Source organism: Colletotrichum destructivum, chromosome 4, assembly GCF_034447905.1.
Source record: "Colletotrichum destructivum chromosome 4, complete sequence".
NCBI classification, from domain to species: domain Eukaryota; kingdom Fungi; phylum Ascomycota; class Sordariomycetes; order Glomerellales; family Glomerellaceae; genus Colletotrichum; species Colletotrichum destructivum.
The window spans coordinates 4,859,527-4,874,212 of NC_085899.1; the positions used below are offsets into that span (position 1 = coordinate 4,859,527).

A 14,686-nucleotide genomic window follows, 5' to 3' on the forward strand; every position below is an offset into this window, starting at 1 on the left:
CCTTTGATGGAGACGCCAAATGGAGGGGACTGGGACGTGGGGGGGAGGCGGACAAGCGGCAGAAAAGTAGGGACCTAGCTTGCACCGCAGAGGTGACAAGACAGACCAGGCTAGACACGGTCCCTCTCTCTCTCTCTCTCTCTCTCTCTTTCTCTTTCTCTCCTTTTCGTCTTTCACTCACTCCTAACTTTCCGACAGCCCAAGGTGCAGTATTGAGACGGGATGACATTGGGGAGAGCCGTCGAAGGGGAGAAAAGGGAAGAGGGTTCCGGGGAGGGGGGCCACTGCTGCTGCACTGCAGCTGCAATCTGCGTCTGAACGGAGTCACCGACCCTCTGATTGGCCTCGATAAAGGCTACGTTTATCTAAAGTGGACTTCGCTCTCTACCGCCTTTGGGTTGGCGTCGTGTCGGTGTGAGGTGAGTGGATATCCGCACAGGCCTGACGCCGGAGATCCTACCTCTGCTCTTTGTGTATCTGCCTACAGCTGATCTATCGGCACTGCGAAAGATAAGAAGGAAATCCACACCTGGTCGCACAGAGCGAGGGGGGCGGGCGCGGCGTAGGTACGCACGGCTCAAGGGCACGTTCGCGAGGTACCTACGTATCTACCTCCCTTTCGGCTCTCGAGATGGGAAGGAAGGCACGTTTCGTTGAATCGTTTCCAGGTGTGTAAGTCGTCCGTCTGTCTATCTCTCCCTTTCTCTCGCTCTCTGATCTCCCTCCATAGTTTTGAGATATTTTCTCTTTGTCCTATCAGCTTGCTGACATTGTACGGCGGCTCAAATTGCTGCAATCGCCCAGTTACTGTACATACATGCAGCAGGAATTGCTATCCAATGTGGTCCTGGCGGATAAAAAGTACACAACATGTCTTGTCTCGTCGCTCTCAGTGCCACCCAAGAGAGCAACATCGTGTGCTGCAGGCGCCATGCAGCAATGTCTGTTTCCCGTCAAGCCCGAGTCTCTCTATCTATCTACATGTCTCCAATTGTCTCCCTCTCGCTCACTCGCTGGTCCTCGGCCTCGTCTCATGCCACAATCACAAGCAATTCGTCGTTGTTGCTGCTCTTTCCATCGCCTCTCATCTGCGCTCTCGCAAGCAGCCGTGGCCGTCCGTGGTGGACGTCGTCCGCCAGCCACGTACAACGTGCCATATGTATGCGAGCGTAGCCGCTGTCCGCCATCATCCGGCGTGACATCAAAAGAGCCCAAGCAACAACCGGCCAAGACCTGCCACCCGCTCATCTGAGGACGAGCCATGCACAGGTAGCGAAGCCACTAACAAACATAACCCTTCAGTGCCTACCGTTTTCCTGCAGCATCGGCCCATCTACGACCTCACGCTGCACTCTACCTGTGGACCATGAGCCCCGTTACATCGGCAATGCTGCTTGACGTTTCGACCATACTCTGCTCCGCCGAATCCATCAATCCCTCCATTCCCCATCACATTGATTCAAGCCGTCGAAGAAACAAGGAAACGAAATCCTTGGAGTCAGGTACCAATGGATCCAGCCATCATCCAACAGCCGCACATGCCTCGCACCACGTCGCTGCGTCTCCATCTAATTGACCTCTGGTCTGCTGCAACGTGTGGATATCACGCTCCGGTTTCTGAGCCCGCTGCCTCCCTTCGACAAAAGAGACAACTCGCAAACCCTGACAACAGGTTGTGGTGTCTCTGCCAAGCCCAGGAAACGCAGCAAAGAGGTGGGTCGGTGGACCAACTTCTACGTCTTGTCTTGTCTTTTTCCCGGCGGCGGCGCAGGGGGGGCGGATGGATTAAAATGTGAAGAAGAGGAAGAGCAGGACGACGGACGACAGGGTTGGCCGCTGCGGCTGCAAAGAATGAACAGGTCAAGAGTATTCAAGCCGCTATTTTCCAATCATGGCCTCGTCCACAATGTCACTGCATTGATACCTGTTGCGCCACCCAGTTATTGGTGCAATTTAAGTATTGGGTTCGCACTCATCCAGTATGGAATAAGTTACGTACCTCTTGCCGTCTGCTGGTCGAGATACGTATCGGAAGTGGATCATAGACGAGGACTGGGGCAGGGCAGGGCAGGGACAAGGACAGCAGTGACGGAGAAAGAGATGGAGAGACTTCCGGCCAGGTACCATACCTTATCGCGCCATGATCTGCAACTCGTCATTGGCCCGATGGAGCCTCTCACCTTTTTTCGTGACATCCGCTAACGACGGGGCACGTACATTTTTTTTGGTATATTTTTTTTCTTTTGGCTGGAGAAGGGGGGTTTCCTTGTGTAATCTATCTGTGCTCGTCCTCGATTTGGCTTCTCCAACGCTACGGCAAACCAGTATATCGTACTTTCTTCCAGTAGCGAGGTTCTACGAAAAAGGCAATATGATTTGACTTGAATCAATGCTGGGTCGGCTGCCCGTCTCAAAGTCTCCGACGACACTAGCTCGGAGTATCTACCGCATGTGCAGGCACACGCACACACAGAATACTTACAAACCTACTACCTACATATGTTCACACGTATGATTGACCCCTCGAAGGAGTCAACCCAGAGTCAATTCTCCATGCTGCTACGAGACATTCGAGTGCCAGTGCTGGTAGCGGGAGCGCCAGTCAAACAAAGAAACACCCCATGATCGACCTATACTATTCGTCCATCTCACACGGCATGAATAGGCCTCGGCGCCTATTGTGCGTGTGTCTCGTGTCTCGCGCATTGTAGATCGGCTGTCTTTCCCACGTCTTCACGCACGTATGACTCTTATAATTGCGCTTTAGGAACATCTTCCGCAGTTTTGTCGCAGCCATTCAACACTTTTTCGGAACTCGGACGCAACCACACGGGGCCAACGGCCCAACCTGGCCGGATTTTGATTCCGATTTCGGGTTGTTGGGATACCACCGCCGGCAGTTGCTCGGTGGCGACAGACTGCCTGTCGTCCAGACTCCGAAGACCTGACATTTCTTGCTCGACTCGTTGTCTGCCCCAGCTTTTCACTTTGTCGTCGACAAGTGGAAGCCGTCATTGACCCCCCATGTCCGTTGAGCCCAACTTTCCCTCTGACGCCGATGCCCTACGCACCAACACCGGCAGCGCGTTGTGCGTTCCCACCACTTCCCGCTCTTCTCCACCTCGACCATCTGGCTACTCATCCAGTCGTCGCGTCTTGCACGCAACGAGCGGCGGCGACAGCGGCGGCGGCCGGGCGGCGGCGACTAAGTATTCGTACCCACTTGCCCAAGGACCAGGTCTGCCATCCATCCATCCATTCACCACTGCGTACCATGACGACGACGAGGAACACCACGGCTAGAATCAGATTGTGGTTGATGACCTGCCCTCCCGAGCCAATGGCGCCCCAAACGTTCTGCCGCTTCGCGACACACAAAGAACATGCACATGGGAGGGGGCTCGTCCCGTCTTCCCTTTGACAAACAACCGACAACCGACAACGGCGAGCAGAAACAAAACTCAGATAACACCACGGACTGACGGCTGGGAAATGCCAAGAAAAGGGAGGGGGCTTCTACAAGCCTACATCCCCGCCTACTCGGACAGTCAGCCACTCGCCGCCAAGGCTCACTCTTTGCGTAAATGCTTTTTTGGCACTGGCTGGTCCAACTCCCTTCTTCAGATATGCTCCTCGCTAGCCTTGAACATTTGCGGAGGCGCGCAGCACAAGCCAAAATGACAATCGCGGCTTGGTCGACGGCATGGCCATTAGGCGCTGCAGGGTACTCTTTGCTGCACTCATTGGCCGCCTGGTTTCGGAGCTGCATGTCTCCTGTCTCTGCATGCTTCCTTTTTGGCCCAACTTGGCCGCCACAGTAGAGGCCCTAATGCAGCAAACCCCAGCGGCCCCAAATTGAGCTGGGCAAAAGAAATGACGAGCCATCGGAGACAGACATGTCGACCACCATGACCGCCTAGCACATGCTTGCTGGATGTCGGGTATGTATGTGGTTGTGTCTACATACTGTACATGAAGTAAGTTCTCTTGGCAGAGAGGCGTCCGACGCCCGTTATTCTCACCAAGCACCTTGTGCTGAGTGCGGCTAGAGGGTTCGACCTGATTGAGATACGTAGGTAGCCAAGAAAGTCCTTCTTGAGGTCGCACGGGTAGGGTTCAGCATGAAGGCAATACAGGAGTTTCCTTCCACCATTTGATCGCACTCAATCATCGCCCGTGGGCGGCACCACCCTGCTTTTGTTGGCGCCGGCGTTGTTCAATGGCCTGATACCTGAACATGTTTTCAGAACCTGGCCATCACGATGGTACCCCACCATCAACCTCGGAAGCATGCTCAAAGGACTGAACTGGGGAGACATGTCCACGGCTCACAGTTCACAAAACCTCGAAATCGTTATCGTTTCTCGGCTGTGATGATATCGATTACGGCTGCATCCCCGGGATGAAATGGCGAGGGGGTGATGTTATGTAGTGGATCTTCCGTCGGCCAGCTTGCAGCAATGACGATCACTTCCTCTGTCGACACACGGGAGGGGGCAAAGCCTCGGTCACACCAGATGAGCCGACCACTCAGGGATAATAATAACGCAATCGACAGATCGATCAGGGGCGGCGTGTTCGAGCCAAACAAGGCGACTCGGGATGGACCCTGGCTGGCGACTGCCTCAGTCGACAAACGACGGCTCGAGACAGGGAAACCGCCGCCATCAAACCTCTGCGCTGCCGCCGGTGTTGCCGCTCTCAACTTTACCATTGAGTGTGCACGGTTCCATGAGTTTAATGAATCTGGCTTTGCGAGAACATGTCTTGCAACCCGAGCCTTGCTGGACAAGGCTGGCTGACGCCCAAATCCAGAACGATCGTCATCGAGGCGGCTACTCGCCATCTACCCTCGTCCATGCAGCGCAACGGGCTATGCTACCTAGAGTGTAGTGTGGTGCACAGCGTACAGTACATTACTTACCTTGGCCATTAACCTTGCTCCCATCCTCCAAGGACGGAGCGGGAGACGATGTGGGGCAAAATGGAGTCGTCGATGGCCTTCAGCGGGCAAACGGCGCGAATGACGCTTCACGCTTTCTGCGTGGGCCGGTCCTCCGTCGCTACTAACTAGAGCAAAGGGACGTATCGGTATTGCGGGCTCTTTTCTCTTGTTTTCCTTGAAGCCCAATGGCCTCCACTTCCTTGATGCAGCTCGCATCCATCACTCGAAACCCGCAAAACAGATCAATAGCTTCACCGGACAATGATGACAGGATTCGGCCGATACAACACTCACGGCAAAGTTTGGGATTCAGTTGGGCTGCAGTGACGGGCCGGTGACGGGCGGCGAATGCCGCCGAGCCAGACCTGGGAGTATGAGAAACGATCGGACTTGGGGGCAGCACGTTCCGTTAGGCTGGCCCGATCCAGCTTAGCATGCATCAATGGCCAGTCGTCTACGAAGTATGCCTGGGGAAGAGATGGAATCTCCGTGCCGCCAGCCGTCCTGCGCTCGATGTCCCCGCGGCAGGCGTACATACACGCACGCGGTCGTCTACACAGAGATGTCGAATGTCAGTCAAGATGGAGGCCTTTTGGGACACGGCCCTCGTCAGCCCGTCAGCCCGTCGTTCTGTCAGTCAGCCCGGCGTCCATTGTCCTTTCAACTGGGTATCAACAGTGACAGCGACAGTGACAGTGACAGTGGTCAGAGCTGGGCTACTGGCAAAGTCACGACACCGGCGGCGACATGCCGGCCGTGAAATCGGCACGGGCACAGCTGTTTGGAATAATGAAGCCCATTGCACTGAGAAAACCCTGTAATCATTCCAGGTGGAGCTTCTTTCGTCTTCTTCTTCTCCTTCTTCTTCTTCTTCTCTTCGTTTCGGTCTCGATTCTGCAAGAGATCGGAAACATACCACATCATCAGCGCGTGCCTGAGAGGCATCCTGTCCGGGATGCCCTCGTCCCCGTTATGTCTCGTCGATCCTAGAGTCGGCCGGGCCACGGACCAACTCTCGACGTTTGTGCATGTCGACATCGAGATGACATACATTTACTGAGATCTGGACGACCCAAGGCGGAGCAGTCGTTCCACAGCTTGACTGTTCTCCCGTCGCAGTCCAACCTTCCCCCGACTCAGATTCACGCATTCATGCCATTGGTCTGACCAACCCAATGGCCTTGAGGCTTCAGCCCCCAACGACCTTGGGCCCCGTTGCACCATCGGTCACGGTGACAGCCAGAAGACAAATTGCAATACCCTACTCTAACGAAACCCAACCATGGGGAGCCTCGAATAGCCGGATCCACTACCGCTAAGCAGCTTAAAATGGGTGCATCGTCGGCCTGGGCCTGGACCATTGCCCAGAGCATGAATTTCTTCACTACCCATAGGTAGACTACAGCGTATCTGTACAGTGTAGACACACCTAGCTTGGGGGCCCAGAATCCAGAACGGCCCACGGTGCGGTCCCCTTCCCGATTCCGGGACGAGGAAGAAGGACAAGGTCAAGAATGAGTTAGAAAAAGAAGGTGAAGGAGACGGGGGCTTCTGGATGCCGTGTCTCCATAGAAGATTCGCGAGATCCACTGACGCAGATGAAGCTCACGATGTTCCCACTTCCCCTGTGGACGCTTCAGCTTTAGCTTCAGTCGGAAAGCTTCGCGCTTTCACCGGCGTATGCACACACAAACGCACGCGCACGCATATGATGTACCGACACACAAACACACAAACAAACAAGACCCTGCGGCGAACCCGAAAGGAACGACGACGTGGCAGGACGGACAGGGGCACGGAACGAAACGGGACTATGAGAAAATCTCACGATGGCTTCGATTTTGCATTCCCTTCTGGGCCCCCCCATTCCGTCCATCCTCTCGGCCACGGGGTCCAATATGTCCCCAAATGGGCCGGTCCAGACTTGACGAGCCAGCCCTCGGATTGCGGAGAAGGGGAGGAGGCAGGGTTTGCCGTGGTCGACGCAGCCTAAGAATGCCCCTCCCCATCGCTGAGCTTGTCCTCGTTTTTTTCTGCGAGGAGCCGAGAGGTCGTTCCCCCTTGGCTCCGTTGTCAATCCGGGACCGCTCCTGCTTTTGGCGTAGCGTAGAAAATCGCACACGGCGACGAAGGGAATAACATTTGCCGCATTCACGATAGTTGGACCCGGCCTCGCGATGTAGGGAGCAGAGGTAGGTCGATGGACCCGGCGAGGCCCTCCCCAGAAGAGAGGGGGGTGCGAAAAGTTGCGCCGCCCGTCGAGCATTGGGCTTAGTGTATGGTGTCGACCTCGTCTTTGTTCGTTCGGGGGGGGAGGTCGTTGGACATATTTTTCTCTTCTTGTTCCAAACCACGGTGCTCACTCTTTCAGATATTTCTCTCGGGGCGGGTTCATCCTGTTGCGAGGCTGTCATTCGATTCTCCCCTGCTGCTGCCCAGCGTGCCACCCAACATGCGTGAGCCTGAGTCGCGGGCCGCTTAGGGTCTTTTTTTTTTTTCGTGGGTTTTTATTTATTTATTTTCCGCCCCAAGCGACGCCGGACGGGTATGGGCGTCAACGACCGGCGCGGTTGGGACGCGCAAACCATGCATCATCACGCTGTCTGCAAGTCCACGGGGATCCAAGACATTCAGCCAGAGAGAGTGAGAGACGCACCTCCCAGGCTCCAGGGTTTGCAAATAGAAGCCGGCTCGGACTCACTCTCATCGGCGGTGGTTCCTTGACATCCATCCACGCAAGAGGGTTCAGGAAGTCTTCGTCCAGAGACTAGTCCAGAGGCCGGAGAGGACGGGGGGGACAGGCGCGTCGATCGACGGCTGAAGGTGTTGGCCGCTGGGCCGCCCCATGCATGTGTGATTATGATGCGTGCCGATCAACTTGGATGCGCTCATGGACGAAGAGAGTCGTCAAACCGTCGCGACGTTTCGGCGCCGGTGGTCCTTTCTCCTTTGGGTCATAAAATGCTACCTACAAGGTGCGTCCGACGCGGCTTTCAGACTTTGGAAGGGGGAGATTGCCATGGCAAAGAAAGCATGGCGGGCAAAGAGATGCAGTCGCCCTGTGGCTTAAACGGCAGAAATCATCCCCTCCATTGCCCCCCCTCCCCCCTCCATCTGCTCGTATCCCATACATCGTACGGATACACTGACCCTACTTCTTGTTCTTGTTCTTGTTCTTCTGCCCAAAAGGCTACCGCCGTAAATGTGACTGCTCATAAACCATACTGCCTGTCTCGAACCTCTGTCGGTTTCGGGAAATCGTTTGCTGGCCCTGGCTGTCATATTCTTGTATTCGTACGGCGTCACACTCAATGCCACTGTCTCCTTTCCCACCCCTTTATCGCCGCCGCCACTGCTACTGCCACCACCGCCCTCGCCCTCGTGGGCCTCATCCAACATCCAACATCCAACATGTCCTTATGGTGGGCTGTCAACCGTCTCTCCTCCACCACGTTGCAATTCGTCTTCCCCCTTGGACCCTCGCCTTGGGCCCCGGAGCGGCTTGCGCGCCTCCCCGCATTTCGCGAGCCGTGGTGGTATGGACACAAACTACCTCTACGACACACTGCGCAAGAAATGTCAAAAATATCAGACGTCTGGGGAAGGACGGAAGCCGTCAATTAGTGACAACCGTGAAACTTGCCTCACCCCTCCCCCCTCCCTCCCTTTTACCCCGGAGCGTCTGAACAGAATCACTTGCTATTTTACTCATCATGGCATCATCGTCTGTCAGCTAGAGGCACATGGCTAGCCCACCATGTCTGCACATCAAACACGTACTGTTCACGACCCGGCTGGCAAAGGCTGGGGAGGGGGGGTGATAACCAGCTGGGCTTGCGGGCTCAATACTGGACGGGCTGGTGGTGGTTGGGCTGATCGCTCCGGACTAATGCTCCCGTGGCTGACTCGCCGCCGGCGTCTTCGGACGCCCGACCGATGGTTTCCCCTTCCCTTTCCCTTTTTATTCTTCCTTCGGGGAGGGTTGATCCCCAATTACGGAAAGACGCACGTCGTCGAAACCAAGCACCATCCCGGCTCCGCGATGCTCCAGATGGAAATGCGAATCTGGGGTAAAGATACGGCGTGGGGCATGGAGGAAAAGGGGGAAAGGAGGGGCGGAGGGGTCAGAGATGCGGAGGACTTCGGGGGGCCGAAACCCATTCGCCGAGAGAGAGAGAGAGAGAGCCTCTTGCAAGTTGCTACCACTTACACCAGCGGAACAGCAGTAAGCAGTAAGTAGGGTGGAAGTTGTTCACCCTTTCTCTGTCTCCCCCCTCCTGACGCCGCGAGGAATCACACCGATTTGGCGTTGACCTGAGATGTGCCCATCACGCTCTCTTGGTCTTGGCTCTTGTCTACAAACTTCCACCCCTCCTTCTCGCCCTTTCGCCTTTATATTGGATGTCCGAGGAGGTGATTGGCCTCACACCATTAGGCAGCCTTTCAGCCCACCTTCTTTCCCATTCGGTGTGCCATCACCTCTCCCTCCCTCCCTCCCCCCCCTTTTATTATCCCTTCGCGGACATCCTGCTCATCCGTGGGACCCGATGCAACCCGCGCGCAAACTTGGTGCTATGTCTCGGCGTCGCACGCCCAGGGTTGGCTCTGCTAGTTGGTCACTTTCTTTCTCTCTCGCTCTCTCATACAATGTCCAATGAATGGGATGTCTGAGAGGATGATGGGCCAACCAGGAGAGGGCGAGGGGATGGGACGTGACAGGACTTGGTTCTGTGTAACATGCAAACACCTGCTCAGCTCAACGCTAGAGGAAGAGGGAGGTGATCTTAGAGAACCGCCCTCTCTCGTCTTCTCATCTTTCGCATGCGCGTTTGCGGCACAGGGGGCAAGAAGAGAGAGAGACGGAGAGAGAAAGACGGAGAGAGAAAGACGGAGAGAGAAAGACGGAGAGAGGTCTTCTGCTTGGCCCAGCCCAGCTCAGCCTAGCCGCGGAGGCGCTGCTGGCTTTCTCACATAATTACCAGTCACACGCTTGGGCCAGTCATCTGGGGCCCCCCTTCCTGCACGTCATCCCATTTTCGCCGGCGTCGGTCTGGTTGGCCGACTGGTTGGTTGGTTGATTGGTTGGTTGGGTTGGGTTGATTGGTCTGTCCATCGAGGTGTGCGTGTTGCCTTTGGAGGATGTGATGTGAACGAATGTCTCTTTTCCCGACGTCCAAAACCACACGCCGTCATCTTCACTGCCGCGCTTCGACGGCGTCTGGTTCTACGCTTTTCCTCCCGCCCTTCTCCGACCTTGCAGATTGCTAAAGACGCTCCCCTCCCCGAACCCTTGGGATCGCCGCTCGTAAGCGGACGAAGGAATGCAGGGCTGCCAGCTGCAGAAAGTCCCAACCGAACGGCACGGGTTACACGACCGTTTTTTGGCATCTGACTGGCATGTGAGGAAAGGGAGAGAGAATCTACGGGTGGGATGTTTCTGTTGAGAGTTCTCGTGCGATTCATCCTTGGAATGACTACACACAAAATACACACACGCGCGCAACAGAGATTCAAAATGGGATGTACAATGGTGGTGGCCACTCGTCGACCTTCACCTTCTCCTGCGCCGAGCTGCGGATGTCTTGGTCGCCCCCCCCCCCCCCCCCCCCCAGCCGTTCAAATGCACTGTAAGAAAGGCCTAGGACTAGCTAGTAGACGTTCTCAATCGCTCATATGCCACGAGGGGCCAAATGCGTTTCTCGCCACTCTCTGTCGGCTTGGTCAGCTCGAAAGCACCGGCGCTCCCGACTCTTAGGGGGACGCGTAAAGGCGATGACGAGGAGATAGCGCCGAGTTTGTGCTTCGGCGTCCTGCAGCCACACCTTCTTTCTCGTCTTTCCATAGTCACTGATGTCCGTTCTGTGTGCTTGTTTGCCCGCTCGTCAGAAAGAACAGAGATGAAGAGATACGAGACATCTGGGTCGGGGATTTTTCTTCTTCTTTCTTTCCTTGGATGATGTGGCTTTGAGGGGGGTTGGTGTGACTTGGCTGACGAACCCTTTCTTCGATTATAAGCGGCGCGTGACGACGCCGGACGACGACGCGCCTACACGACGACGAGGATGGCAGGCCGCGGAGGTGAGAGACACGCCCACCCCATGGCGAGCCTGCAAGGAGATAACAATCAGTGTGGCTGGGGCAGGCGAGGAAACAGGGAAATTGTGAATCAAGTCTGTGGCGAGGGCAGCTGGACTACGACCTCGCCGCGACGCCGTTCGTTGATCTCTGGTTGGAGATGTCTCACTCACCAGCCCTCTCTCCCTCTCGCCTCCTCTCCAAGAGCCGTTTTCGTCTTGATTTTACCATTCATCGGTCGTCACCTGCCATGGGAAAGTCGGGAAACTGGATGTTTTGGTAGTTGGGGCAGCTACTGTGGCACATTCTTGACCCCCCCCCGAGATGTTTCTTGGGCCCGGAGGTCGCTCCGGGGGCTAGGCTCGGCGGCGTGATTCACTGCGGACGGCTTTACATGGCCGATACGAACTCTCGCAGCATAAACAGTAGTGTATAACTGAGAAACCTGTATTGGCTTCAACAATGGCATGCGTGCGGCCGTTAATGCAGACAGTGTCTTTGTCCGTTGCGACTGTGATCTGATCGCCACGGGATGCCCCCACGATGATGAGAATATAGCGGCCTCGAGATGCCGCAAGTCGCTAATACGATGACCATCAGATAACTGTGAGACAGCGGGATGGTTCGGGATACGAACGAATGGCTGGTTTACTCACCTCATCCAACCTACATTCCTCGAGATGGGGGGAATGAGGACGCGATCTTGGAATGTCTCGGGTGCTGGTCACACGTTGAAGTTATCCGAGGCTAGTATAATCCTGCCTAGTCTCTATCACCCAGAATATCTGACTCTGCTTTCACTGGATAGGTAGCCTTGTCTGATATTGAGAGGGTTCTCTTTCTCTTCTTCTGCTTCCGCAGTGTCTCACTTATCCGAGTCTCCAGTGCGGGAACCTTTCTCTCAAGCCCTCCTGTCATGTATATTTCTGCTTTATGTGTACGGATCTGACACTGTGGCCTCTTGTACTCTTGGGTTTCTTCGGCCCGGTCGTTGTGGTGGGTGTCGTCCTCGCGCCACCGCTGGGTTCCGCGACGTCTCCGGAACCCCCGTCGTTTCGGGACCTTGCACTACTTCCGGGCTCCGTACCCTGTTCGGGCTTCTTGAATGGCCTGGTCTATTCTGGGTGCAAAAAACTCAAGACTCTCGGTGGGAGGTAAGCAACTAGCGCCCAGAAACACGACTCTAGCAAGACGAATGCTCAAGAGGCAGAGACGAAAAATCATATTTTACCTTGGAATGGCGTCTTTAGTGTAGACGTGAGGAGAAGCCCAAGATCCTGGAAGTGCAATGGACTGATATGTACTATAGAACTCCATAAGTCTATCAAGATGCAGCAGCTTGTATCGTTCGCTCGGTCGCCTGCTCAAATACGAAACCGCACCGTTCCCTTAAACATAATCCTTACCAAGGAACTTGCTCAAAGACTCTTCGCTGGGGTGCTGAGTAAAGACGGCGGGCCAAATAGCAGTGTAAGCTGCACAAAAAGACAGACCAGTCGCAGTAGAAGATACTTCATCTTATATCCAGATAGCGGGTTGTGAGGCCGCTTGCTCCTCGACTAATATACGCGCTGATGTGAAGTGATACAACACTTATGCCAATCATGCCATGGAACAGTTATTCGCAAAGCAAGTATTACAGGCAAAGAACTAGTTCTCTGCTTTTCAATTGCGTTGCTCAATGGGCGGAATGGTTGCCCACGAGGCCATATCATGCAGCCAGCCCCGTCCATCTATGAACATATCGTACATGGTCTACAGCATTGACTTTTTGTCGTAATCTACATTTTAGCTGGCACCTAATCTCTCGATTCCTTCGTTCCCAAAAGCGAGTTCAGCCATTTCCCAATGGACGAAGCATCCTTTCCGTTCAGCCCGCCTGCGCGAAGACGCTGCGCCCAGTCGCTAATCTCCCAGATTCGAGCATTTACCATAGACTCCGAGAGACTGCTCGCATCCTCGCCGGATGGCAGGCCGAACAGGGAGAACTTTTGTACGAGACCATGGCGGGATTCGAATGCGAGGTTGAACTGGAACATACTGGTCAGCTGGCAGAGCATGCCTTGTCGAGGGTGACAATAGTACTGAGAGGGGGGAGGGAGGGAGGCTTGGTGTTTTTAGGAGTACAGGCAAGCGTTCACTTACATGACCCGGAAGCTTTGGGCGTTCTCGTGCGTCGTCTTCTGAAGGGTGGGTCGAGAAAGTGAAGAGAGGGGTTTGGCCAAATGTCCAGTCGTGAGACTGCTTTAGATGTTAGTCTGAGCCTTCTTTCGTCTGCTTTCACGTTGGAAGTCTCATCACGACGGCGGATGAGTGATGCCATAACGCAGCGAGAACGGCCCGCGGACACCTTCACGTACCTCCAGCTCCGTCATTCCCTTCCGAATCTTCTCTTCTCCTTGAGCATCCTCGTCCCCGAGCTCGGCCCGCACATCGAAGTCGCCGTACATCCTTCCAAACTCCTTCACGACGGCGTCCTCGAACGTCTTGGTGTCAGCCACGCCGACGTTGCGGATCCGGGAACGCACACTCTCGACGCCGCGGCCCTTGATGAAGGGCTCGGCTGGAGACCGCAGGAAGCTGCCGATGCGCGCCAGGTTCGGGGACGACAGCAGACAGGTCCCGTGGTGGAGCGAGCGCAGGCGCGTGAGCTTGTACGCCGAGCCGGAGATCTTGAAGGTGTTCTCCGCGTTCACCTTGGGCTTGGTGCACGACGCCGCCGGAGAGGTCAAGGGCGCGGCGTCGTCTGCGGGCTTCTTCTCCGAGAGTGCTCCAGGGGCAGAGGGAGGCGGAAGGATCATGACGATGTCGTGCCGGCAGTTCACGGCCACGCCGTCGACGCCCAGGGACCGCAGGGCGCGGACGACCATCTCGGCGTGCGTGTCGCGGTCAAAGTTTGCGGGCGGGCAGATGACGGAGTAGTTCACGTTTCCCTCGTCGTGGAACACGGTGCCGCCGCCGCTGCGGCGGCGAACGAGGTCGACGACATCCTTGCCGTTGCTGTCGGGGCCAAGAGACTGGAGTAAGGGGAGGTTGACCTCGAGCCACGGGTTCTGGTTGCGGCCAATGACGATGCTGGGGCGGTTAGTGTAGAGGAACAGAACGGTCGAGTTGGAGGGCGTCGTCTGCAGGAGGTGGTGCTCAATGGAGAGGTTCGTGTAAGGGGAGCGCGAGGTTGAGATATAGACCTGGGTTTTTGAGGACGGCGAAGCGGCGAGAGCCGAGAAGAGACGGGTTTTGTGAGTTAAACACTGCAGTGAAAATCCGGTACGGAAAGAAGCCCGCGGTAATGTACGTGGTGAGAACATTCTAACTCCCAGTGGTGGAATGTAGGGCGTGGTAGATGGTGATGGAGTCGTGATACTTCTCACGATGGCATTTTCGTAAACCCTGGACTAAAGATTGACGATAAGATAGATGATACTAATTCGATGGCGAGTGAAAATTTGTGATCACAAGCTTCATCTGATAAAATCAGCAGAAACAGCGGTTCTGATGTTTGTCAGTGAGATTGCAGACATGAAGTAGAGTAAGTGACTGGGTGACCGAGTCGTTGAGACGGAGTTCTCACTAAATTGCATCTAACAGAGCCCACTTCTCTGATTAGGACGTCCACCCCTGTAGAAACACGACCCACCTCATTAACGGGGCAATTCAACTACATCA

The 14,686-nt window shown here is 55.4% G+C and overlaps 3 protein-coding genes across 3 annotated transcripts; all 3 read right to left on the reverse strand.

Annotated features, from left to right (window-relative positions):
* Window positions 1-4,155: 4,155 nt before the first annotated feature.
* Window positions 4,156-4,351, reverse strand: CDEST_07412 (uncharacterized protein). Its single transcript, XM_062923571.1, has one exon. The coding sequence runs from the start codon at window positions 4,317-4,319 to the stop codon at window positions 4,164-4,166; it is 156 nt and encodes a 51-aa protein (XP_062779622.1). The 5' UTR covers window positions 4,320-4,351; the 3' UTR covers window positions 4,156-4,163.
* A 1,299-nt stretch (window positions 4,352-5,650) lies between these two features.
* On the reverse strand, window positions 5,651-5,998 carry CDEST_07413 (uncharacterized protein; the record flags this gene model as incomplete). The annotated part of the gene is made up of 1 exon (XM_062923572.1): window positions 5,651-5,998. The coding sequence occupies one exon, from the start codon at window positions 5,996-5,998 to the stop codon at window positions 5,651-5,653; it is 348 nt and encodes a 115-aa protein (XP_062779623.1).
* Window positions 5,999-12,629: 6,631 nt separating this feature from the next.
* Window positions 12,630-14,562, reverse strand: CDEST_07414 (Putative lipoyltransferase/lipoate-protein ligase). Its single transcript, XM_062923573.1, has 3 exons — window positions 13,381-14,562; window positions 13,166-13,261; window positions 12,630-13,050 (listed from the first exon to the last, which is right to left on the reverse strand). Exons 1-3 carry the CDS (start codon window positions 14,326-14,328, stop codon window positions 12,820-12,822), a joined length of 1,275 nt encoding a protein of 424 aa, XP_062779624.1. The 5' UTR covers window positions 14,329-14,562; the 3' UTR covers window positions 12,630-12,819.
* Window positions 14,563-14,686: the final 124 nt, after the last annotated feature.

What these genes read in the sequence shown, in the direction of transcription:
- CDEST_07412 (XM_062923571.1), bottom strand. Translation starts at nt 4,319, where the DNA reads ATGTCTCCCCAGTTCAGTCCTTTGAGCATGCTTCCGAGGTTGATGGTG.
- CDEST_07414 (XM_062923573.1), bottom strand. Translation starts at nt 14,328, where the DNA reads ATGTTCTCACCACGTACATTACCGCGGGCTTCTTTCCGTACCGGATTT. An exon ending in AGGGAATGACGGAGCTGGAG is followed by an intron (nt 13,262 to 13,380) that starts GTACGTGAAGGT and finishes CATCTAAAGCAG; the next exon opens with TCTCACGACTGGACATTTGG. An exon ending in GCCCAAAGCTTCCGGGTCAT is followed by an intron (nt 13,051 to 13,165) that starts GTAAGTGAACGC and finishes AGTATGTTCCAG; the next exon opens with TTCAACCTCGCATTCGAATC.